The sequence below is a fragment of the Malurus melanocephalus genome, unplaced genomic scaffold (genome assembly GCF_030028575.1).
Source record: "Malurus melanocephalus ecotype Western Australia unplaced genomic scaffold, MMel_1.1 scaffold_12, whole genome shotgun sequence".
Lineage (NCBI taxonomy): Eukaryota > Metazoa > Chordata > Aves > Passeriformes > Maluridae > Malurus > Malurus melanocephalus.
Genome location: NW_026623244.1, coordinates 505,016 through 532,171, shown reverse-complemented (window position 1 = coordinate 532,171; position 27,156 = coordinate 505,016). Strand labels below are relative to the sequence as shown.

The 27,156-nt window shown below is 42.3% G+C and overlaps 1 protein-coding gene across 1 annotated transcript in view; it reads left to right on the top strand.

The window, feature by feature from the left end:
- Positions 1-27,156, top strand: part of SORCS3 (sortilin related VPS10 domain containing receptor 3) — a 182,642-nt gene that overhangs the window by 28,091 nt on the left and 127,395 nt on the right. The window contains exon 3 of the mRNA XM_057379343.1: positions 16,388-16,487. Within this exon, the coding sequence (XP_057235326.1) occupies positions 16,388-16,487 (100 nt within the window). The remainder of the gene's footprint in view (positions 1-16,387; positions 16,488-27,156) is intronic.

Genomic DNA, 27,156 nt, shown 5'->3' with positions numbered 1-27,156 from the left:
ATGTGGTTCTGTTGGGATTGGTGATGGGTTGCCTTTGCTGCTTTCCTCCAGTCCACAGAGAGCATCTTAAGGAAAGCCTGTCTGGCAGTGTGCCCTCTTTTGCTTCTGCATCTAGAAACAATTTTTTTTGGACCAAGTGTAAGCTGACATCAAAGACTTTTTCACTTTTCTCAAAGGTTATTATTTTTAAGGGCAAATAATGCCCAGAGCAGGATTTTAACTTTCCCTCCATATTTTTTTTTTCTGGTGACAAGCCGATTACTTTTCCTGCTGTTTTATTTTCCTGTTTTTGCTTTTCCCAAAACTTCCAACTGCCATGAAAACTCCCAAGTGKTTTTTGTCCAAATACATGCAGGTGAGCTTTTAAATGTGAGTTGCTCAGTAGATAAATGAGGATCAGTTGCTATATTTAATTATGCAGTCTTCTGTAATGTGTCTCCAACAAGCATTCATCTTATGGATAGTAATTATTCTTAGCATGCCCATCTGAGCAAGATTATGCTTTGGTAATTGGTTTTGAATCCTATATCCATTTTATTTTAAGCAGCACTCACTTTAATCCTTTCTATCAATGYTTGGGGATTGAAAGTGAGGTGAGCATGTGGCAGGAGCAAGGGAAGGGATTTCTCTTTTCCTTTGTTAGGATGCTGCCAAGCTGACATGGTAGAAGTGGAGGCTGGTTGGTGGCGAGCAGAGATGATGACAAACAGGCTGCTGGCTCGTTTGTGTTCACACTGGTGCTCTGCACATTGAGGCAGCTTGTGCAGACCCTCCTGCTGTCGTTGGTCTTGGAGTTGCAGTGAAAGTGTGGGATGCAGGGCCACGCTGGTGATGGCACTGTTACTCAMCTGCAGTGGAAATGTGATGGTTTCTCTTTGTGGCTCATGTATAGAACAAAGTCCTGGCAACCTTGGGCAGCCAGGTGGGCAAATAGCTCTTTGTGCTGTTCAAATGGAAGTTCTGATCCTTCAGCTAAGTGCCTGTATTAGATCTGAATGTAACCTAGAGTAGTGGTTGTGTTGTGGCTTTATTTTCCTTTTCTATGCTTATTTGGTCTTGTTGGCCACACCAGCTATTTTGTTTATGCAAATAAGCTAGATGATGCTTTCTGCAAAGATGAGTACGACATCTCCATGTTCATCTCTTTGTTTCTCTTCAGTGGGAAACGGAAGCAGAGGAGTTGACTAGATATTTTCATGATTCCAGTGCACGCTTCTAGCCAGATGTAATAACCCTTAATGCAGGAGGAAAAAAAAAGGGTAAATGCTCGTGGCTGGGTTTATGGCTGCTGACAAAACCACACATGGAAGCTCTTTTTACTGCCCTGATATTTTAATAGATCCCCTCAAACTCAGTGCAGTGTAGCCCTTTGTCATGGATTGTCTCAAATATATCTGGGTGCCTCTGGAGATGTCTSCTTTGAAAGCCTGTCTGGTAAGCTGCTTGTTCTTCCCCACTCAGCAYGGTCCATCTGCAGATCTGTGTGGAAGGACAGGGAGCAGAGAGCCCTTCATTCTCCCAAACTCCTGCTCTCTGACCTGTGCAGTGTTTATGTGGCACTGGACTTGAAGAGTTCTTGTACCAGGGAAACACGGCATCCTCTGATAGGTCATTCCCTTGAGCAAAGGCCACTGTGCTTACACAGCATAGGCAATAAACACAGCTCTCAGGAGCAATTGAAATCTCTGTTCAAAGGYTGGTTGCTGAAATCCTCAACTCTGCATGAAAAAACAATCTGGTGTGGAGGAATAACCCCTTAATTCTCTAAAGGCAGAAGAGCTGCTTGCAGGGTACCAACACCACTTACTGCTTCCCTTTGCACTCTGCTCATTAACTAGGATGTGTTCAGTCCTAGACAGTATGCCCTGAACTGGTTTAGTCAAACCATAAAGATCAAATGAGTTTGGGATTCCTAGTTCCATTTGCAATTAAAAAAAAAAAAAAATGGCAGTTGTCACATGTTAGTACAGATGGGTGTTAAGGTGGTGTTAATTTTGAGTGGCATGATGCATCTAGCTCCTGATGGGAAAAAATAGCATTGTGAYAGTGAACATTGCCATCCATGAAAGGCTATTCATACAAGGATTGATATTCCATTTGCAGAAAGGGATTTGTAATTGTGCTTGCTCATACATAAGCAACAACAATATTCCTAGAAAAGGGAGATTTAGAACTCAAGTTTGCTGCACAGGAGAGGCAAGATGGATACATATTTGAGGACATGGGTTTAGCTATTTGTCTGCTGTAAGAAATGATGTCAGGAAACCAGGAAGAAACTTTCATCTTTGGGACTGGGCAAAAGTTGGAAGTGCTTAGGGAGTTGTTTCTTGCTGAGGTCTGTGCTCCATCTAACTTTAAAAAAAACAGCCTAACAAAGAACAGAAGGCATTCTCCTCCCATCCATTTTAATCTTGTTATTTGGAAGCAAAACAACTCCACAAGATGGAAGATGAGTTTGGGATGCTGCTAACAGGAAGGGAGATAACTTTCTCATGCAAGAGTATCTCCACTGAGGGCTGAACATTTTGTGAATGTAGATGCTAGCATTAGGAATAATTGCTAACATCCTGGGGAGGTAAGGATGGGCAAACSAGCATGCACTGCCTTGTCAAACCAGCATGTCATCAGCACTAGAGCCAGACAATATTTCATTTTTATTGTATTTGTGACATCTYTAATTTCCTTGGCATAATGCACTTAATCCATAATTATAAAATATGCAACTAGTCCTTGGCTTTGCTCTGTTCTTGTAACACGAGAGTGATTCTGTGTTTTTATTAATTTAACTTTCTATAAGCTAACAGATTGCCATAAAAAAAACCCAGCATTTCTCAACCAGTACAGCTAATAGCTGTATTTCAGCGAAGGTCCCATGGTACATGTTGAACAATAACTACCACTCCTGTGCCACTTGCAGTTTTTAATTGAATTTCTATCCCATGGATATCATGTCAGAGCCATTCATCTGCTCCAATAAGTCWTCTGATATTAAACAAGTTCTCCCAAGTTATTATTGTAGTACAAATACTGCTCGACAGTTGATTTGAATTGCATATACACTGGTCTGGGGAAGGTAATGAAGTGCAGAAAATCTTAGYCTGTGTAGGAACAAAGCAATTATTTTTGTTGAAATTCTCGTACTATACCTTTCCACTTCTTTTCATGCTGGATTGGTAAGAGCTGCTTTTTCTGTCCTGTTTAGAGTGAGACACTGACATTGGAAAAACATTTTACATCTCTTTAGTCTGGGACAAATCACTCCTTGTTTGGTGTTCTTGCTTAGAGACTTTGACTCTTGGAGGTGGCTGCATTGGCATGAACTTGGAGCAGACTGTCGTGTGGTGGGGTCAAAACAGCTCCAGAATAATAAACTCTGACACTGCTCAAATTGTGCTCTTGGGTTCAGTGCGTGGAACTGAGGGGATCCATGGTGCAGACTTTGCTGTTACCTTAACTCTGCCTTCTTCTTTAATTTTCTAAACTTTTTCAAAAGGTGGACCAAATAATTGTGTTTCATGGAAAGATATGATTTCACCCCACTTTCCCTTTGCCAGATTCAGAGACTTCTTACATCTGATTGTGTTTATGATACTGAAGCCTTACAGCCTATGATTAATGACTCYTTTTTGGGCTCTTACTGAATGGTGTCTTTGTCTGATAGCATAGAATAAACAAAAGCAGGGTGAGGTTCCCAACAAAATTGAGGAGAGGGTCTTCATCACTAGACTGTTCAGGAGGGAAGGTCTGAACTGTGCTTGCTGGCCATCTGTAAAAAGAGAGCAGAGGGAATATCTTTATTACTGAACTAGAAACGAAACACTGTCTGGCAAAGCTCTGGATGGGAGTTTTCTCAAGAGTGGCAACAGCAGTGCAAGTGTTCCATGCTAAGTGTTAATTACATGGAGGTTCCAATGTGCAGAATTAATAGTGTGAGTCAGGTTTTTGTGGGGTGCTGGCTGTGTCAGGGCCCCCAAGCTGCCCATATGTGAAGTTGCTCCATYCTCCAGCCACAGGTTTCAACTAGGAGGCATTCAATTTTTTATTTTTTTAAAAGCATCTTGGAGAATAAATACTCTTAATGATGTGTATTGTGATGACAAAGTCTTACCTGTGGCATAGGGACCAAAAATCACCTGGGTACTGCTGAATGGGTATCACTGAATTCTGTTTGATGCATGGAGAAGCAGCTGCCTGAGGATATTCTGGTCTAAAGGTGTGAGCCTTGATGTAAGGACAGTGTTTGCTGTATTWATTTACATCCTGCTTTCTGGATCCAGCATCATTCTGGGAAGTTCATGGAACAAGCCTTGGYTTAGTACTCCCTTGTCTGGATTCAACCTGTTTTCAGTTCCCACTGAGCTATCCAGGAGGCATTTCAAAGCATGCAGCAAAATCCCATTTGGAGCCTGTCTAAAAACCTTGATGTGAAAAACTCTGCCTCTTTATCTTCCTTGTAAGGTTGCAACTATGATATTAGCTTGTGACAGCAATTATTGATGGTGTCATTAAGGATGAGATAGAATTCCTGGAAATGCATTTAATATTTTCCCCTTTTTTGCTGCAGGGACACTGATAAGTGGTGGCAGAATGAGATGTAAAAAAAATAAAAAGGGRCAGAGAGAAGGTGGGGGTTAAAGAGACCCATGTTTATCGTTTGCCCTCATCCATGAGGAAGGGAGATTAATTCATGWAAAACTTTGTATACTAGAACTATTAAAGTGCAATCTTTGCAAAATAATCACTTGTAGCAAAACCCCATCATTATTTATTTTCTCTATTTTCAACATCAATTGTGTAAAGTATGGATCAAGAAATAACCCCTTTAGAAAGCACTCCCAATGTGCTGTTACATTTGGCTTGAAAAGGCAGCTGCTATTTCACCACGCTGCTCTGATTATTACAAACACATTGTTTTAAAGCTTAGCAGCTGTGTAATAGTACATGATGCATATGTACACGATGTTGTATCTCTTTCTGCATTTCCTCTTTCAGTAATCACTGCACTTAAGGCTCAATATGAACTTYATTGATCCATGATTGTAGCTCGTTAGCATGGACCTATTCTCTTGTGTCTGAGTCAAGGATAAATAAATACTTGTGTCTAAAATGGACTCTGGGGGAAGGTTTTTTTTCATCTCCATGGACTGTGATTAATGTAGGCACAGACCAGAGGGGTTAAAGAGGTATTGGGAGAGGGAGGGATGGGGTCAAATGAATTGGGAGAAGCTTGGTTAAGCTCAGCARATTTCCTGTAGTGGGAGATCCTCTCACTGGTTTCTGTTTTCAACTGGCTAAGTGATGCAGGCTCACTGTGGTAGTTAATTAAAAGTGGCTGATGAGGGATGTTCTGAGGAACATGCTGTACTGTATTGAGGTTCCAGTTTGGGATGTGATGAGCAGCTGCTTTTGGTCATAAAATAACTGAGGGCCTGATGTTAGAACATGAGCAGTCTGTAGCATACTCAAGGCAGTGGTGTGAATCCAGCAGGTTCCTGTCCAGATGCCTTCCCAGGGACCTTTTGAAGGGACAGAGGTGGGGGAAGAACATTCATCCATTCTGAGCCACTGGTCACTGCCCTGATTTTTGGAAAAAGCTGCAGTGTTGCACCACTTTTCCTACAGGTTCTTGTACTCGGGGTGTCCATGCACTGCTCACTGATGTATCAGTCATGACTAAATACTTATTCTAGAAATCGTGGCAACATGTGAATCTTCCTCTTTTGTACCCATATTTCATTTTTTCCACTGTCCTCAGAGTAAATAAAACCTGCAGAGATGTGCAYAGGCAACTCTGCAGAACTGCCCCTGTCCCAAGTGGATCAGACCCTTGTTTACTGCAGGGGGTTCATTTTCTCAGCATTCCTGTTCAGCCCTGCAGGAAGATTCATTCCCAGAATGTTAAAGCTGATGTTAAAACAAACCACGTGCCTTCTGGTAAGCCAGCTAAAAAGGATAAGGAAATGGCTAATGATGAGTTGCCACTATTTCCTAATTAATCACAGGCTATTGCAATTTACCTGCTAAAAGATGGGCAACCCTTTATGCTGACATTATCCGTGGGGGACTTAATGGTACCCTCCAGGAGTGTAGTATCATGCTTCATTTTGTCACTGGCTTTTGAAGTATTAGTTTAAATAGAATGAAGAAAAAAAAGTGCCATTTCTTTCCCGGTCTAAATAATATCACTGGAAGAACTGAAGTGCCACTGCTTTAAAACCTTCCAGGGCTTTGAACAAATCATGCTAGGTTAGAGCACAATTAAAGATACACTTCACAATTTATTGAATTTGCATCTAATTTTTGGGGTTTTTTTAGGTGTGAATCCATGGAAAATGCTGTCAGAAATATGAGCAGCAGCTGGTTAATCACTAGGCAGATACTCTGAGTTMGACTGGAGCCCAAGTTCAGGTGGAAAGCATGGCCACAGGCCCAAGATACCCAGTCATGGAACTGAATGCTTGGATAGACATTGATGGACTCTGAGCTCTGTCATAGCACAGGACCTCACACAGTCCAATCCATCTGCCATGGACAAGAAAGTGGGGATCTGAGTTTACAGTTTGAAATGTCTTCCTCTGTGTGAGACATCTCGTTTGTGGGAGATGCCATCCGCCAGCCTTGGTGGTTGGAACAGCAGCAGAATGTGTCCTGCTGGGTAACAACCACMTAGAAAGCCTGTGGCAATGCAGAAACCCTGCAGGTCTCCCAGGATACCCTCYAATGCCTTTAGTATAACAGAATTATTTTTTCTGTGAACCTCGGAGTCTGCTTGTTGATTGTTTGTGTTTGAGCCTTTCTGTGATTAAATCCAAAGACAAAGAAAATGCTTGGTGTGTTTAGGAAAAGGACTTTAGCATCTTGGATCACTGACAGTTTTCTCCTTTTATTTGCCTTGATAATATGCAGGGTACTTAGCTCTCCATAAAACTAATTTAGATAAAAGTCAAAACTTCATGAATAAGAACCTTTCCAGAACGCTACTTAGGAACAAAGACATAGGGATATTTATCCTTGGGTTTCAGGTTGTAAACCAAAATATTCCTCCTCTAACACCYAGAGGAAATAGCTGCAGTGTAGTACTGGAGCCAATTCTCAGTTTGAACAAGTTTCAGTTGGATCTTTCTATGTCTTGAGTCAACCTGTCAAMCTGGGAAGATGACTGGTCTTTTTCAGTGCTTCCTTTTCTTTCTTTGTGTATGAGACTCAGRTATCTTCCCTCATGAGTTTGAAGGGGATGTGCATTTCCTTGTGCTCCGTTTACTATTCCTTCGTTATAAAGACAATCACCCAGCTCTCTCCTGGGGGACTTGGTGATGCTGATTGACTTTTCAAGCTGTTCCCACTTTATTGATCTTCTGTCTGAAAAAATTCCAGCAGGTTTATTCTCCCAAAGGCCAAGTGTTGTGTGTTAGATGAGCGTCTGAGGGCTGAGTGCAAAAGATGACAGGAAAACGAAGATTTTCTGGGGTGAAATTATGCCTGAACCAATGTGGTGATTTGAAAGTATTAGGCAGTGAGGTCTGAGGGCATGATAGAGCAGGACTGTTCAGCTGTGTGCTTTCTGGGCTGCCCACAACTGCAAATGTTTGGTGGGGCAGAGGGAGACCCCTGCCCTATGGATCACAGTAATTTATTAAATATGATGATAAACTGCAAGCTCACCTTTTGGGAGAGTCTGAATCGAGGCAGGCTTAGACCCCAGTGTCTGCATTTTGGAAACAGTAACTGGAGTCAAGGCTGTTAATCCTTGTACTCAGGGAATGAATAAGGCTCACACTCAAATCAGTGCTGCTGTGAAATACCTACACCTGCAGTGTAGCACTGGATTTAGGAGAGGTGTAACACAGCTGCTGACCTGACTATTGCCCAAACCAAGAGACTGGGTGACAGCTGTCTTTTATTTTTTTCACTTCTATCCCTATCCTTACATTTTTCAACCAAAATTCTTCTCTCTGAGGAACTRGGAGAGGATATAATGTCATAGTCCAACTGTAYGGAKGAGMAAGGAYCRGAGTCTTTTGGGAGCATTCAGAACRACCCCAGCTTATTGCCTGGGGACCCAGTTGTGTAACCAGGTCACCCTGCAAAGCGAGTGGTGAGCTGCAGAAGAGCATTGTCAGCTGTGCAAACTGGCCTGGGAGCTCCTTCTGTCTGGAGAGTTAGGATGTCTCTGCTATGCGATGCTCAAAAAATGTTATTTCAAAAGGCTGGGAGAGTTTGCTGACCCTATCATGGGTATTTCAGTGGTAATTGGAATGAAAAAGCTTTGAAGGATTCAGAAATGTGCTTATTTTATATTTTATTTATTTCTGATATTGAAAGACGACTTGTGTTGAAGTCTGTTCTGATGGGAGTATGAGCACCACGAAATAACTGTTGAGAGCAAGATTAGCCCRAGATTAACTTGCGTTCTTTTATGGCTCCAAATTTTGTTTTCTTCTTTAGAAAACTAATTTTGCACTATCGCTTTATCTTGTATATGTAAGTTTAAACTTTGAAGATTTTCAGAAATGCAGAAATCTCACRAATGCAAAATTGGGAAATGCTTGTAAAATGCATTCCATCCTCTTGTTATTGTTGTTATTAATCTTTGTCTATAGATATGCACAGATATAGCAGGTCCTGACCGTTATTGTGTAAATTTGCGTAAATCTGCCAATATTACTCCTTCATTTGTTTGTTGTAGGGCCATATTGATTTTAATTAATTGGAGATCTGGTGCTGTCTTATTAGTTMTGGAAAAGCAGCACGTAGAGGCTCTCAGTCATGTTGTGACTGGAGGTAAAGTTGTGTTCCTAAGTCCAGAAGGCTGTTCTTGCATTGCCAGTCCCCAGCTGTCTCAGGTGGCTGCATTTCATGAGCTTTGGGTTTGGTTTTTTATTTTTATTTTTGGGAGCAGTAAGAGTCATTTTTTCCCCAGTTAAGCTAAGTTAACTGAATGTGAAACTGAGTGCYGGGGAGCCTTGCCTGAGGTCAGGCAGGATTGGATTGTGTGGTATTTATGTTCAGATTGTGTGGGTGTGCTGCTGGGGGCCTTTGTGGGTCACAAGTAGGGGTAGACATAAGGCTTGTGGGAGAGGGGTCAGCTGAGGTAGGGACTGCAAGGAGCTGCAGGCTGACTGTAAAAGTTGCTTTGGGAATTGTCTGCAGTTTTTAATATCTGTGTCTAAGGAACTGGACTAAACYATCTTTATCACTGCCCTCTTTTTTAATTACATCAGTTTTGCAAAGATTTGCTGATGGTTTGAAAAATTTAACATGGCTTGTGTTATTTTAGCGATGACTCAGGTTCATCTAAATGTCCCCTCAGCACTGCCTAGCACTGATGCCAAAACAGGCAGACAGTGTCAAATGCAAGTTTTGGATAAATCACCTTCCCAGGGGGCATGAGGGGACACATGTTTGCATCCCCAGCTGGGAAACTGARATTTGAGTCAACTGTCCCCCTCTTTTAGAAGTAATCTCCTGTCAGGATAGTTTGTATAACCCAGTGTGTTTATTCTCTGAGTGGTTAGAAGGAATTCTTTGTCATCTTCATCTTCCACAAAGATACAGAGTTGAGCAAGGGGGCAGTTCCATAGTGTCCCCTTGACATTTTGTTCAAGGCACATTTAAGAGGAGTTCCAGTTTAAATAGAATAGATCTTAAATTGAACTTCTAGGACTGCTTCACAAAATCCTACATTCAAAGCACTTCCTTTTGCTATAAAATAATGCAAATTAAAATGATTAGCTACTTCAGAGAATYGTTAGAGAAGCATTTTTAGCTATAGTAATAAAAGTAGAAAAGGGCCTGGGAAGGGCCTTGTTTCTAATTAATTATCTAATTAATATCTGATTAATTAATGAGGCTTTGTCATCAAAGCTGTCTTTTATCTTTGAGGCTATTAAAGTGTCCTCTAGACCAAATTTCTTGAATATGTGTTGATAAGGCCATCTTTGCTGAGTCAGTCAAGTGCTTGGGATCAAATCTATATGCTGCCTTATCAGGGATGCATAAAACACCTCTTTGGAAAATTAGGATACATCAGAATCAAGAACATGATAAATATGTCAGATCTTTAGACAGTACAAATGGAAAACGCGTAATGATGAAGTGTAGTTCTTCAGATCTGTAAAGAATCTACATAGAATTTACAGTAGTGAAATCATCCAAGCCCTTGTGAAGTCAGGTTGTCTGAGCTCCAGGCTGCCCCTGTTTCATGGTGGCTGAGCTCTGTCTGGGGTGGTGTTTGCAGGGATTTGTCTGCATCTCACGTGATGAGGTTCTGTGAAGTATCATTTCTACCAGCGGGCATCACCTTCACCTGGCCACAAGAAGGATTCCCCTTCATCAGTGGTGTCATGGGACAATGGTGCCATGAAGGGAAGGGCTCATCCCAGCTTTAGAGGAGATGCCATTTCACATTTTATSAGGTCTCTGTTCATATTCTTTATGGTGCCAGCAACTGTTGGGAAATCCATACCATCCTTCTCTGCTTATCTCTGCCCTCTTCATTTTGTRAAGCTATAAATTGTGTAAGTCACAGTGGAGTCCTGATACCATTTGGCACCTGCTTCTAGTAGTAATAATCATACATACCCAGAATAATAAYATTTGAAATGTAGAGCACTGGAACATTACAATAAATCATGAACTTTTGAACTCAGCCAGGATGGCTGAGCTCCTTCCCCTTCACTTGTAGTGCCAGCTCAGTGCATGCAATTTTCTAACCCATTTAGGGTGAGATACACCTTGCTTTGTGCTGGTTGCTTTGGTCTCCTTTTACACTGAAGAGTGGAAGACACCATAAGAGAGCAATAAATCCTCATCTATTTTAGGGTGAATAAGCCATCSTCTGAGTTTACAGTCTTTGTGTATAGAGAGAAAAAAATGTGGACAGACTTGTGAGCTAGAGCTACCTAGTTTGTAGGTGGCTAAATCTATGATGAAGTAAATGGCCATGGTAGAGAGAAGATGGAATCTTACAAATGGAGGAGTAGAATTATTTCAGTTTCACAGTAGGAGGCACCAATCTTTGTTGCTTTTGTGCCTTCTTATTGTGGGCTGTTCAGAAGCAGAGGATAAAGTGAAGCTTAGTAATAGCTACACCTGCAGCCTGCTTGCCCTGATCAGGTTCCCTGGCTCTCTGAAAGGATTATTTGCTTTAGGCTTTTATAGTACAGGCTCTTTCCTGTCATCAGGGGTTAGGATCCATCAGTTTGGTTAGGTTTATTTCTGCTTCAGAGTAGAGAGTTTGCTCTTACTTTTTCTGTCCTTTGGTAGAAGAAAAATGTTGAGACAGCTTCAGAGCTGCCTTTAGCCAAATCTGTGTCCCACAGTGGCTGAGGTTAGTGCTTCTAAAAGTCCTAGGGCAGGGAATCCCACTCTGGTGCTCCATGGTTTTTTTTTGGTTGATCTAGTGACTGACTCCTAGTTCTGCTTTGCCATGCATCCCTCACTTTTTCTGCCATTCTACCCATTTCCTCCAATCCCCTTGCCCTCCCTCTTTGTGTCCTGGCTGTGGGGTTAGAAGGCCTTTTGCCATGATCTCATTAAACAGGTTGGAATATATATATTTTTTAAATTTTGTTTGTTTTTTTGTGGTTCTTGTTGTTGGGGGGTTGATTTTGGGTTCTTTTGAGTTTTATTTGATTTTGTCAGCAAAAGTGTCCGTGTGTGTGACAAGCTCAACCAGACAGCCTTGGAGTGGTAAGAGTGGATGWTTCTGGGCACTGCCTCACTGGACTGTGACTCAGGAGGGGTCTTTTCTCAGTGTGTCATGGCTTCAGAAAGGCCTTTATCTCAGGGAGGAAGGGGAAGGGAAAGAAGGAAACACGTTGTTTCACAAATGCTGTAAGAGTGGCAGGCTGAGTTCCTGTATTGTGCAGTTGAGTTCTTTGTGGTGTATTAATATGTGAGCTGTGTTTGAATGTTTTTCTGCAGCTGGATGTTCAGAGAGATGTKCCTGCTCTCATGTTTCATGGGATTTGGTTTTATGCTGCAGCTTTTCTCAGAGCCCTTATAATTGCTCTCCTTTTGCTGGCTCTTGATTATCATGAAACTTGTTGAAACTTTGTTCCTCTTGGGTTTTTATTTCTCTGTCAAGCTGGGAGAAAATTGGCCAATGAGTAAAAGCAAGGAGTTGTTTGGGGGGTATRAAGAGACAAGCATGCTGCAGGCACTCAGTTTGCAGGCCCATGAGAAGAGAAGCAAATATTAATCTGGTGTGTTYCTGTTGCTCTCTGAAGTGCACAGAGAGTTGGGATATTCTTCTGCTCATTTAAGCAGAGCTGTGCCTCCMCACAGTTCTCAGTGTGGGGCTGCAGGTATGTGTAGTGAGACTCTGGTCTGGAGATGAATACAGCAGCTTTAGAAAAAGCTTAGGAAATGGCTGAAAATCTAAAATCAAAAGCGTGATGGCTCCTTCTTCACGCACAGAGAGAGTCACAGGCACAGAGGAGAAACCCCCTGACAGGAGAGTTGGTGGAGGTTGACTTGCTCATCCCAGTCATTCAGTGCCAGTATTTGCAGCTCTTTTTCTCCTGAGAGACCAATACATGTTTTATAGCTTGTCTCCATAGCTGAATAGCTGAGACTTCAAACAAACAAACGTGCCTTTGTCTGACAGAGCCTGGATGGAAAGCGTTGCAKAGCAGAGCTCCTCCAAAAGCTTTTCACATGGCATTCTCTCTGCCTCTCCACACCTCTCCTTCATATCTCTGTCACTGAGCAAGTCTTACCACAGTATGAAGTCTGCTGGCTCAGGCCAGTTCATTGGATTCACAGGGAAGCTCAGGCTCAGATTTAGAGGAGTAGGATGGATTTTATTAGCTTGTGGTGCACTGAGTTATGACCAGGTTTTGCACAGAGAAGCTTCTTTGCCCAGGTGTATCCCTTGCACCTTGGCCAGATTGTGGGACATTGCARCAATGCTTTAAACACATCACAGCCTGTCAAGGCAGGGCAATWGAAACAAGCAGGTGATTTTTCTCCCCAGCTGTTTATGACAGAATACTGTTATGGGACAATTTGCAGTATGTCAATWAAGTGTTACSTTATAAACCTTGCTTTTTCACTYGAGGTGCAGCCTCACCAGTGCTGAGTGAGGGGAAGAATCATTGTAACACTCCCAATCCTGCATTGTAAGAGTGATGTTCTGCCAGCAGTGTATTGAGGTGCATTTTGTGAAAGCATTGCTAAAAACATTTTTATGTATACTAACCATATATGTGGTTAGAAACAGTATGCAAATATCAGCTTGAGACTGAAGGCAGTAACAACCTTCCAAGATGATGAGATTCCAGGGATGGCTTCAACCGAGCAACCAGAGGAGAACCAGGGAGGCAGGATCAGTTTGTCATTAAAGATCCAACCAAAGTTAAGGCAGGTCTTTGGGGTGTGACTCACGCCTTTTATATCACTGATTCTTTCGTCATTTTGATATAACTACAGCATTTCTTCCCCTTCATTGCTTTAGRTATGTGCTTTAAAGGGGATCAGATTATGACCAGAGGAACAGGGGAGAATATGGTATTCAGTCTGCTTGTAGTGTCACACAACTGTAAGGATCTATGGGCTAGTTAATTTGGAATTAGAAGTAATTAGTAAAGGAGAAGGGTTCAAGTTAAGAATGAAAGCTGAGTCAAAACTTTACTGTTCCACCTGTGGGTAACATCTCTTTAAATGTTCAGGCTTGGGCAGCTAAATTTGTCAGCCTTTTTTTTCTTTTTTTTTTTTCTTTTAAGTGCTTGTTTTCAAATTAGGCAGTTTGGTGGTGGGAGTTCAGCCCTACACTAGATGATTGCAGAAGCTGAAATGGCTAATTGTGGGTGCCTGCTTTTGAAAAAAATGAACCTTTACCTGTGGAAGCTTTCAGTTTCTTCATCTCTAGAATAGAGATAATATTTCCCAGTATGGCTTTTGGGACTTTKTTAGTTTGAATGGATTAGCACGAGACAAAGCTTTGGATTTTTTGGCTAGAAAAGTGCTGTAGAAATACAGTATATTATTGTGATATCCTTTGAGACATTTCTGTGAAGYCAGTGGTGACTGTCATGATAATAAAGCCTCAGAGAAGCTAACGAAATAATGATCYTACTTCCTTTCTAGCTATCCTTTGAAAGGGCAAATGCAATGAGTGATAATGGTTTAATGAGAAAGAGTCATTAGGGCATCCAGGCTGCATCTTTAGAAGTGCAAAGCATTTTGGGAGATCTTAAAATTACTCAGAGAACAAAACCAAAGTAGCTCTGTCAGAATATTAAACTGTTATTTGTATTCTCTTTTAATACTGATTGAAACCAGTGATCTCTTTCACTGCCTGGTGGCTGGTACATGTGTAGTCACCAAAGTGGCTTGTTCATAGCTGCAGTGCTGTTGGAAGGGTGAGATCATGGAATTACCTCTGCTTGCCCTGTGCCTGTTATCCCCTGCTTAGAGCTTAGTGTTACTTGAGGATTCCTGACYTGTTGAATTTGCATTTATAGGAGGCTTCATGTACTGGAATTAATTGTCCTGGATTGTTGATTTTTATTAATAAAGCTGGTTCAGTTTCAAGCTTGGCTGGAGAGGGAAGGCTTTTTTTTTTTTTTTTTTGTTTGGTATTGTCACCTAGTGAGACAAGAGCTTCAGACACTTTGGATGGGAAAACTCTATGAAAATACAGTATATTATTGTCATATTCTTTGGGACATCTCTATGAAGCTGAGCAGGTGGTACTATTATGCATTTGTATGGAAGAGTACTAAGTGCAAATGGAGCTAATATTAGCTCTATGTTTGTGTTAAAGAGTTACCCAAAACACAAGGTGCTGACTGTTCAAAGGAGGAAGGTTGGTTCAACCCATTTAAGAAAAGAATGACTTCACAAAGTATTCAGGATTATCCTTGAAGGATGCACTGAAGGAAATGTGCTGGAGCCACATCAATGAGCAAGCAAGCTTTTGACTTCATGACCCTTACTATTTGGAAGCTTAAAACCAGCTGGCTGTTATGGCTTGTCCCTCCTTTTGGTGTCATTCTGGACTCCCACTAGCAGCAAAGGAAAGCAGCAGAGCTGGGTCAGGCTCTGGCATTGCTCAGTTTATTTGGTCACATGAGTGGGTGTCTTGAGCTGTAGGGTTCAGTGTCACTGTTCATTGTGATGCCAGAAGTGGCTTGGGCATTTCTCTGCCAGACAGGCAAGGGGCAGAGGATTGGTCTTTAGCAGAACCATAAAGCTGCAAATACTAGAGGCTTGTTGAACTTAGGAACCCAAATTTACTGGAGCTGGTTACTGGGAAAGGTACTGATTTGCTGCAAGTTCTTTGATCAACTGTCTAGTAAAARGTGTGATTAGAGAGGAGGGCAGGGGCCATGGATTCTTATCCTAATAAAAGTGTAGGTATGTCCAGGTAGGCTTTTTGTGAGGGTCTTTCCTTGCCCATCTCCAGAGGGTTGTGTTTGCTCTGTTGCTGTGACAGGAGCTGTGTAGGGTTGGGAACAAGGCTCTYCCCACTGTTTGCATGGGGTGGGGAAGCTTTTCAGGTAGGGTCTGACACCCCTCCCTCCTAAYGTGAGTGGCATTGAGCACTCTCCAGGTGTGGGATCCTGTACAACAAAGCTGTTGGGCTGTTCTGGTAGGAAAAATCCTGTTTGTTAGGAACACAAAGTATGACAACAGTAGAGAAACAAGCAGGGCAAAGTGAGGTTTCAAACATGCCCACAAATGAGGAGGAGGACACTACAGAAAACCCTCTGTGACGAAGCAGCCCTTTTCCCCAGTCACGAATGGGTAATACCACCCCCAGTTCATCTGCTCCTCTGGGTGGGATTTGCTAGTGTAGGGGCCTGAATCTGTCTCAGTAACTCAGAAAAATTAAATGCCTGGCACAAAGTAGGATGGGGGTGACTGAGGACTCAAGATGCCAGTTTAGGCACATTTTTATCTAGACATGAGTTCAGCTGTTACAATTCTGAGCCACATTTGGATCCYCATCTTCAAGTCAAAAATCATCCTACCTAAATAAAACTTGTTGATGGGATTAATTTGGATTCTTATGTTGGATTTGTCTGAAAAGAGAATTTGTGCTGAGGGTGCTGCTGACATCAGAGTCCTGTTATGTGTAAGGTATCGTTTATACCGCAATCCCACACTGGCACATGAGGGCAGAGCCTGCCCCCAAAGTCCACCTTCATGGGTACACCTCAGCTTCCCAGGTGATCAGTGAATACACAGACACACCCTGCCCCAAAGGACTCAAGTTTTCTTCCCTTTTCAGCTGGCCACCGTGAATGAAACACAAAATCTAGTGTTTTTAAGGACAATAATGCTCAAGCTATAACTTTGAGCATCTGTTCACACAGTCATTCCCTTCCCTTGAGTTCTAACAACCACATAAATTCTTTTTGTCTCCTCTTTTCTCCAGGTCAACAGACTATGGCACTACCTATGAAAAGCTAAATGACAAAGTAGGCCTGAAGACTGTGCTSAGCTACCTGTATGTCAGTCCCACTAACAAGAGGAAGGTAAGGGAGAGCCATTGCACTGGTAGCTATAGAAACAAAATTACAGCATTCTGAGAGGAATTATGATCCTAAAGTGAAATCTGTTGGTAATTCACAAGAGTCTGAATTTACTAAGTTGCACTGGTGCAATTCCATGGAATCCAGTAGTACTGATCCTGTTTTACCTGTGATGTTGACGAAGCACTTAATTCCTTGCTGAATGTGCTAGAGAAATAAAAATGTTGCTTTATATGCTTCTGTCTGTTACAACTTTCAAGAACTCACACAAATGTTTCTGGGCTTTTTGCTTACGCCGGCTTTGGCTATTACACATCTCTCCGCCTTGCGTCTCTTTATTATTAGAAATAGAGTAAAARGCATTTATTTCTGCATTTGACTCTTTTTCTCCACATTTGGAGGCAAAGATGTAAATGACATTTTCTTGGTTGCATCATGYAAGGGGGCTGAAAGCAGAATATGCCTGTGAGAGTGGGTGGAAGACCTACAATTTGATTTGGTTGTGTAGGAGAGAAGATGAGGTCACAGCTTTCCAACCCCCTGCTCGCTCTTCCCACATGATGCAATTAGGGCTGCAGCTGGCTCACATAGCACAGCCCAGGAGCTGCTCCTCAGTGCCTTTTTGGTTTAAAATTATTGCCTGTGTTGGTTCAGGGGAGGTAATGGGACAAAGATGCTTTCAGCTACCCACAGAGATCAGCATTGGAGGCTGCAGCACGAAGCTAATTGCTGGCAGTGAAGTTGGGCTTGGACAGTGTAGAACCCAGTGCAACATATTCAGCTTGATCACTTCCAAACTGCCCATACCCTGCCTCCATCGACAGATATCCAAACTAGGAACTTGCTGCTTGTACTGTTGTTATTATTAACACTGTTGGTGTTTTCCATCACTGGTCAGTCTACAGATGTTTTGGGGTTGATGYTTATTTCCGTGTATGCAGTATAAGGCAGACATAGCTCTGATTACTGTGTGTGCTTGAATGCACGGGAAAGAGGAAAAATACAGTGGCCAGAGTTCAGCTTGTATTTTTCCTGATGCATAAGTTGAACTATTGTGACAACTACTTTAACTTGTTGTTTTTGTTGTTGTTTGTGTTTTTGKTTTTTTTTCCCCTGAACAAAACTAATTAGGATATTCGGTAGTGAGTTTAACTGGCCTTCACACCCCTCCTATATCCAATAGGGGGGCCACTGAAGAGTTAAATCTTCATCATTCTGTTTCCAAAGCAACTCTGCCCACCCAAAAGCAGAGGCAATATGCTCAGTTACAAATCCTACGTCACTGGTGTAAAGACTCCCTCACAAATCAGTGTACGAGGATATATTATTATCTTCTAGCAATTTCTCAGGCTACTGAGCTTTACAGATTAACAGTCTTTTTTTTTTTTTAATTAAAACCACCTACGTTTCATTATATAGTGGCATGTAAACTGATCTTTACCTGCTATTTTCTTAATTGAGGTTACAATTTAAAAGAAATTTTTTGGTCTTCTGTCTTGAGGAAATGATTTCTGGACCTATCTGTTCCTTCTCATCCCTTTTGGAAAGTTTTATGAAATGTAGAGGCAAGCTGTGAGGAAAACCCATAGGACACCAGTTTCAGTGCTGGCTGCTGTGGGAACAACTCGCTTCCATTCTTTCTACTTCTGCTAAATGTGAGTGCTGTTRCTGTCCCTCCTTAAACAGCTGCTCTGTCTGAACTCTGCTTTGCTGACCATCAAAGCAATTCCACACATTCATGTAGCATTTGAAAAATGTCTGAACAAGGTGTCACTGGACCAAAAYGTCTGAAATTTGTCAAATTCAGTTTTGGGTTTATTATCCACCCACTCCTCTTATGCACTGCAAAAATGCACCTGGGTTGCAGCCTTCTCCCGTTCTCTCTGGGTGRATATTGTACCCATGGTGTGGGGAATAACCAGAATGTTTTTACTGAGCTCCTGAGGACAAGTGCCAGTATTGAATCACCAAGCAATACGTGAATCAGTTGCATCCCAGTAGAAGCGGCCCAGTCCCTTGTGTTTCACCTCCAGCAGCAGAACGCTGCCTTATTGAACGCTGTGTGGTGATCTCTTGTGAGCTGCAGGAGAGGTTCTTGCTCGAGGCTGTGATGGAGAGGGAGATACAGGAGTGACAGCCATGCACAGAGCCTGTGTGCACACATGAACCACACAGCCCTTTCCAGCCATGCACAGATCCCGTGTGCACACATGAACCACACAGCCCTTTCCAGGCAAGGTCCTTCCTCCCGAGGCTCTCACTCCTGGCTGATGGGAGCCTGCACACCCCGCAGCTCCTGTCGATTTTTGATGGGTTTGCACATTGTTGCTGGCCCTGTCTACTCATTAGTGCTTAGAGGATTAGCGCTTACTTGGAGGAGGAGAAAAGCTTCCCATACATTCATTCCTAATTGATTTACTAGTGAGAAGGATAATTACTTCTCAGCTACCCTGCAGAACTACAGTGGGAATTACCTGTCAGATTTCTTTGAAGACCCAAAATGCTTCTTTTCAGCTGTTAAATAGGAATTATGCATTCAGCCAAATGCCAGTTATATAAACATCATTTACCTGAATTGWGGCATAACCCTGGGCTCAATTATGAGGCAGGGGGATTTAAATGCTGGCATTTCACTTTCTTCTTTTAAAAGAAAAGCCTTTTGTTTCTGATTTCTTTCTTTGAAAAACTTTGGTGTGAMTATTATCATTTTTTTGGCAACCTGTGCTTTATTTCTTGGAGGTCACATCTACTGTATAGCTGTCCCTGGCCTTTACATGTTGCCACTGGGTGAWGTCCACCCTCCTCATGCAGAGTTAACCAGAGCAAAGACTGGGTTTTGGGTGGCTTTGGCTGTGTCCCAGAGCTCCTCCCTGCTGCCAGCTCCTACCCAACCTGCTGATAGCTGCTCTTGGACCCAAGAAGGGGAGTGGATTTCCTAGAAATCACAGAAGGTACTGGGAAAATGCACTTTCCCATTGTGCAGTTTGACATTTGCAGTTACGATTAAATCAATATAACAACACGCACKTACCAAAGGAAGCTGCTGGGAATTTTTCCCAGCTCTGATTCCTCCTGCCTCTCAGGCATTATTCCTAGTGGTCTCAGGGCCAGCTTGGTGATTTGAGAGCACATGAGGGAGCTGCCCAGCATTCTGCAACCCATGGTCTCTGGCTGCATCATAGTCAAGACACTCCCTGCCGTGAGCCAGGACTACTTCATCTTCCTGTGGAGCTGTCATGCTGCTGATTCCCTTCCCCTAAGAACTAACAAGGTCAGGGTTTCACAACAATGTGCGAGTGTACAGAAAGCCTCTGCTGCTGGCAAGTGAAACTGCCAGACTTGAGTCTGCTCTCCTGCAGGTGGTTGGGCTGTTTTCTCCTTTCACTTTTGTTTGGATSGGGAAAATCTGCATTGAGCTCTCCTTAACGCTATCAAATTCCAGGTGATCGCTGCCCTTAGCAGTCAGAGAGCTCTGAAGTCCTGGGRACTGTGGCTTTCCTGAGAGTTTTGAGCTCTGGTGAGAAGCCAAGTGCCTGCAGTGTTGACACTTGCAAACCCATGAAGATGCTGTAATAGGCAGAGTTTATTCCAGGGCACATCTTCCCCTTCAGTGCATCTGCCCACCCAGTTGTTGGCCTGACAGAGAGACCACATGTGAAGCRTCTGCTTCATCCAGTTGCCAAATAGGTTGCAACAAGCAGGTGATTCGTGGTGGACTTCACAATGGAGAAATTTTCATATTTGTTTAGCAGCACCCCTTCCTTACAGATGAATGGGATTTAACAGCAGATGTTTGAGTGCTCTGAACAGCTGAAATTAGCAAAACGCTTTGCTTTGGCTTTTCTACCCTGTAGCCTGTTGTCTGTCTTTGGGGATACGACAAAAAGCTGCTTACTCTCTGCTGGGCAGAGATCTCGGTTCCCTGCTGACCTTTAATTTAATGCTATATTTTGGGCGTTAGTTACATTTTACTAGAGGCAGATTTTCACAGCAGTCTGGGAATTAGAATTGTTTATTTTTTCCAAAACACTAAGGGAAAAAGTCTCTTCTATTTTAATAAGAACATTTCTCTTGACTTTCTAAATTTCTAGTTTTTTTATCCCAATCCTCTTTTTTTTTTTATGGTTGCTGGAAAAATTCTGTAAGAAAATTGAATAATTTCCACAAAAAATTAAGCTTGTGATTCTTTGCTTAACTGGTTGCACTTCAAAATGTCACTGCTTGGAGGTGAAGTGCTGTGATTCCCTATTTTCTGCCATGAGTTGGTCTGCTGGGTAAGATCCCCTATTGTGAGAACACTTGCTTTCTTTTTGGTTGTCAATAAGMGGGTTCATTTTAGAATTGATGTCTCACAGAGGGATGTAAAGCCCTTCCAAAGGGTGCAGAATGAACATGACAATTGAAGTCCCATATATCTGAAGTATTGCTCCTTTCAGACATGGAGGTGCCACTTTGAATCTCAAGGAATTGTTGTTGAACCATAGATTTTAGGTACTTTTACCCATGAAATATTCTGTGAAGAGTGCTTATTCTTGGTGAAGATGTTGTTTAGTTGAAAACCCAGTTCCCACTATGAAACTTTTATCTTTACCCTTGGGAATACTGTGGAGGTGGAGACGATGGAGTTAAAAAGAATTTAAAAGAAAGAGAGGAAAGACGAAGAGAATAACATCTCTGACAAATCAACCCCAAACCCACTATTCTGTATATGCCATTGCTCAGATAAGTTGGATAAACAGGAGGTCCTGATTGCGTTTAAGATCTGAGGTGACAGTTCTGACACGTTAGAAATGCCTTCCTTCATGAATTTGCTTTGCGATTCAGTTGGCTACTGTTGTTTTTGGCTTCTCCCCTGAGCTATTACAGTCATTGTTGCAGGTGATGACTTGAAGAATTAAAAGGTCTGTAGCYTTTTATGCTGACTGTCTGAACAGAAACATCACCCAGGTGCAGTGAATGAAAGGAGGACTCTCCCCATTTTTCCCTTGTACCAGAACTGAAGCATTATAGGTTTTATTTATAGGCAGACCTTCCAGCTAAGTGAATTGAACAGTAGTTGCAAACAGAATAAAGCAGAAATAAAGTTATGGTGCTCAGTTAAAGAGCTTTGAGAAAATGGTTTTTCAGTGTAGYTTCTTAGTTGTCACGGAATCAAAATGGAGAGGCAGTACAAATCACTGAAGCTATAAAAGCCAAAGTCATGCTGCACCTCTCATACCTCATCACGCCTCTGAACTTGGCCCATCAGCAGGAGAAATGTTTAGAGGTATTTAGAGWGTAAGAAGCTCTGAAAGATACATCTAATTAGATTTGTTTGTTTCTGTGCAGTTTCTTGGGGGTGAAGTGCAGCAACTGTTCATGAGCTGGCAGAGAGCAATGCTGTGTTGCTGTTCAGGTTAACGAAGGAAGAAATWATTTGTAATATTATAAATGCAGAGGAATGCATCCACCTGAGTGGTGACTAACTAGAGCATTGGGAATGACACCTCCCCTTACAGAAAGTGGAGATCTCAAAATGAGCACAAGTCACTTTGACCTCCTCTTTATTTCTTCTTGCCCTCTTGGAGAGTAACTGAGAGCAAACCCTGTCCTGGCTTTAATCATCTCCAACAGGAATTCCTCAGTTGTGATAGGAGCCTCAGGGCAGAACCAAGGTTCAAACTAATTTTGGTTTTGCCTTCATTTCTTAGTTCACATGATCCCAAAGGGGATTCTACAGTATTTTGTCTTCTTCTTACTCATCAAAGGTGTGATAGGTTGATGAGGCAGAGATTCCAGCACGTACCTGATGCTTGCTAGCCCAGCCTGAACTGAGCTGCCGTGCTTAGCCACAGCTCTCATTAATCATCTGCTGCTTTTTCCTGAGACTGCATCCCAAGCTATGGGTGAGGAACTGARCTCTGGGGTATCCTAAAGCCGTTTGGGCTTTGAGAAGATGGAAGGTTTCTTTGGACCCTTTTTCCTCACTGTTCTGACACTGTGATCAAGCGTCTGTGCTGCAAACTGGCACTTGCTGATGTGATCTCAGAGAATGTAGTTGTAACTCAGAGGAAAGGGACTGAGTTAGAGCCACAGGGCAGGAGTGATGGAACTCGTTGTTTCTACTGCCTTTTATCCCTAATCTTTCCCTTCAGCCTAATGGAATACAGTCACTAAATAGCTCTTGGTTTTGTAGGTGCCATTAACGGGGACTAAATTACCCGAGCTGCAAATGCAGCTGTAAAAGTGACTGTGTGCTCCCCTTCTCTGGACCCATCAAGCTGTGTGTGATGTTCCTGTGTTTCTCAGAGCTCCAAAAGCCATGCCACCCAGCCCAGAGTCRATGTGGGCAGATGGGAACACTGTGACATACAGTCCCTGTCTTACCTGAGCTCAGATTTGCCTGCTCTGGTCATACCAGGTTGTTCCAGGTACTAATGTGACTGTGATCAGGTAACATCTCATTTTGCAAATACACTTCAGGGACAGTCACACTCAGCCTCTAGAACTAAAAATTCAAATAGAGGAATAAAATGTGAATGAAGAAATAATATTTTTTCTTCATTTACTGGTGGTGCAAAGATGGTTTCCTCAAGACATCCATGGAAGAGTGAGAGGAYGTGTGACATGACATATTTTATCTACAAGGTGCAGACTTGTAAGCTGTTGTGCGTGGTATTCTCTCCACTTGTCCAATAAATTCAACTTGAATTTGGCACCTGAGAAAAGAGATAATTTTTRTAAATGTTTGCAGAACTGTGACCTGCAACTGTGTGAAAGGTATCCTGAGTTATGGATGTTTTGTAACTTTGAGAAGAGGACTTTAGGAATTTCTCCCTCTGGATGCATGAATATGAAAACTCAGGATTCCTGATGGTTTTTTGCCCAGCCAAAGCTGGCTATCAGAAAAACAGAAGTAGTGAAGGAGTTTRCTCCAATTTAACTAGTGATGTTAAAGAAGAGAAAAAGTTGTGATATCAGCTAAAATAAAGCTGCAGTTTTGTCACTTACCACGACCATTGCTTTTATGAAGTGGGCAGAGTGGACCTGTGTGAGCTTTCAGAGTGCCTTGCCTTGGTTAGAGGGAAGAGAGGGTCCRTCAGGATCCATCAACCTTATACAAGGCTGCCTCTATTTACCACCCAGCCTGTCAGCAGGATGAACACAACTGCAGGTTCTGATACTGGGCAGTTTTATGAGACTTTTTTTCTTTTCACCATCCTCTTTACCGCTCTCTGAAACATGGCCATCTCATTTACTGCTGCAGCTCCAATAATATATTAATTTATGAAGTATGAAAAATGAGGTAGTTTTGAATTAATGAGAAGGGGCATAGTGCTTCACAGACAGCAGGATAATCAATCAATAATAGTGGGTCCTGTTATTAAAAAGGAGGGAAAAATAATAGAATGGGTGGAGAGCAGTTCTTGGAAAAGGGGCAGGTAGGTCTTTTTGAAGACCATATAATCTCTGACCTTGATCTTTAGTAGAAGAGCTGTTCACCAAGACTTAYTTACTTCTTGAGGAAAATCCTCCCCCTGCCACCAAACCCAATAACAAGTGGCAAAATATCTTTTTATTTCATTCTTTTACAAAGTGAACAACAGGGAAGCTCAGCATTGCTGMGTGAATTCTCATTTTAATAGCTTAGATTAGCAGAGTCTGCAGGGCACGTGCTGGCCCCAGTCTGTTTCTGCTGTGATCAATTCTGTATAAAATGTTTCATCCCAAGCTGCATTGTGAAACCTGGAAACCCTTTTGTGACTGTGTTAGAATCAGTTCTCTTCAGCATGGAGCTTGGCTGGGCTAGATCTTAGTATTTCAATATGTCATAGAGCATTTGTGGCTTCTTCTTGCATTAGTGGGAGTTCATTGCCCTTCAWCCTCTTGATTCTGAGATGCCCTTTTTTTTTTTTTTCWTTTTATACAGACAGATGCTGCTGGATTCCAAAAGTAATGATGGGGTTTTCTAAATGGTGCACAGATACATTTAGGGAAAATTCAGGCTGTAGTTTTCTTATAAATCTATGGAGTCAATGCTTATTTCAGTCCTTGTGTCTCTGGGGAGAGAGTGGTGGTGCCTTTTACAGTGGATCCTATAATRTTTTAATTCTCTGTTGCTGACAAAAAAGGCTCATTTGACATCTTTTGTCTCCCTTGGAACCTTCCCATGGCAGACCAACGTAATCCTTAAAAATGTCTGCAAGAAAGCAGCAAAACTGAAGCAGCTGCGCTCAGAGATGTGAGAGACAATGCAATGGGTGCAAGAAATGCAGTGCTCAGGACCCAGAAATGAGTGGRAAGATGGAGAAAGCTTGGCAATTTTCTGACTTTTGCCAGTTGAATCCTAAACCAGGTGTTAGGGTTGTGTTGGAGATAAAAACCCTTGCCCCCTCTCCCAGTTCTCTTTCCTCTTGCACTGGATCTTCAGGGCACTGCAGTGACCGGAGCTCGTGTGTGTGCATGAAGGGACATTTCTTTGGGATCTAATTATTAAATGTAATGGAAAACAGAGCCAGTGGGCTGCTAGTTGTGAATCCTGTTTCTAGGTCCTGAACTTTCCTATATCTTGAACTGAATCTCTGGCACCTGTGTTAGCATGCAGAGCTTGCAACCTCAGTGGATAGTTTAAAGCTGAGTGCTACCATGCAGAACACTGCAATGTTATYGTGTTTTGTAACTTTAACCTTTAATTTTTGGGGCCTCAGCCTTGCATCCAGAAAATGGATAGACCTTCTTCGTCATCTTAACTTCCTCCAGTGTGGGGATGTTAGGAAGGGAAGTACATTAGGGACAGTGAGGAACATGAGTAATAGATGCCAGGTAAGTAAATTGAGATAGATCATAAGCATCTGGATGAGAACAGTGATAAAGCTGACTGTTGCCTATGCTCACTCTGCAAYCTGACTAAAAAAGCAGAAAAATAAAGTGGGTAAGCAAAGGAGAAGCAATGATGCATTTAAAATTGTGTTCAGATTTAATGGCCTCAAGGGAGATACATAACACRATTTTTATTTTTCTATGGAGTCATGAAACACTCTAGTGTCCTCAAATGAAATACACTGAATAYAGGCTGAAAAAGTTTACCCCCATGAGTAACTATCCATGCACATCTTTTTGTTTTCTGTAATGGGGCAACCACTGTGAGTAAACCACTATACCCACATGTAAAGTGTTCTCCCAAGTGAGACCTATAATCAGAGGAGTGTTTTTATATAAATGGTGTTCTCAGTTCCAGCAGCTGTGGTGCTCACAGCCTTCCTTACCAACAACATTATTTTCTGTAACTATTTCTGCTTACACGGTAAGTTACCATAATGGTGAAAATTACTTTGTAGTTCTATGGAGAATAGCACAACCATGCATTTACTCAAATAACATACARTTATAACAGTGAATGCTGCCTTTCTCTTTCTGTGAACACAGTTTGGGATCAGAGCTCTTCCTGTCACTAGAAGAAAAGCTGGTGTCCACAAAACAATGGGGGGCTTTCCTGTGTAGAGTCAAGAAGAGTAAAAGGGCATCCTGCAGAACTATTCTATGCAGAAATACCAGACTCTAGAGYAATAGAATCTCATCATTTAGAAGCTTTGCATTTGTGTGGAAGCACTGGTTGGTGTCTAAGGTCACCAGTCGAGGTTCTTTCTTCTTCTGGGCCAGGTCTACTCATAGAAGTGCTGGGTTTACAAAAGCARTGGTGATGCTTGCAACCCATTTGGCAGTTTGTGGAGCAGAACTCTGCATGAGAGTGCTGTGACATGGAAAAGCCTTTGGCATTTTAGCTGAAGAGCACTGGAGTKATCTCAGGAAGGTGGGAACACAGTGGCAGAGGACTTTGCTCCAGTGATCTGTGGGGAGCTGGAGAATTTGTGTCTGTAACAAGAATATAATGGGCTGGAGTAACCTTGGATAAAGGCTGCCTTGCTGTGACAATGAAAAGGTTTTACAACCAAGCATGTGGCTGTTGCCAGTCAGTCACTCTTTGCCAGGTCAAACACATGCTTTTTGGATGGCTTCCATCCCCACTGGCACCTGAAATTTAACAAGCAAATGCTTGCTGTGCCTTGTAATTAAAAGTGAAAAGTACATGCGTCCAGTGCCAAAAAGACAGAGAAAGAGGGGAGACTTGTTGTTCTGACCTGCTCAGCAACAAAACAAAGATAGGATGTTCTGCTTTGTTGGGTCTATTACGATGGCTTATTCCATTCCTGTGCCTGCAAATTAGATCCAGCCTGGGATTTGGCATTGCGGGCAGGTTCAGATGGCAGCCTCGGAGTGTCTGTGTTCTTTTCCCAGCTCTGTTTTTGTCTAAGTCTTACAGCCATGATATGTTTTCATTTCCTGCCTGCCAGTGAAGATGGCAGAGTGGTTTTCCTTGAAGAGCTCTTGCTTTGTATGCAATTTAGCCTTAATTTGTTCCTGATCCTCTGGCCTTTTGAATGGTGCATCTGTGCTTTGTGCACGTGTCTGAGGTGGTGATTAAATGGAATGCCCTCTCCACATGGAAAGAGGCATGTCAGCTTGGAATTCTCTGAAGTGTTTTGTTTTGATCTGGCAATTTATGGCAGGTATGGCTGCAGTGTCAACAGCCTCTTGCAGTTTTATATAAATCTGAAGAATGAATTCTAATTTTACTCTGGGTGTAGTTGGATATGAGAGACAATAGAAGTCAACAAAAGATTAACCAGGGTTA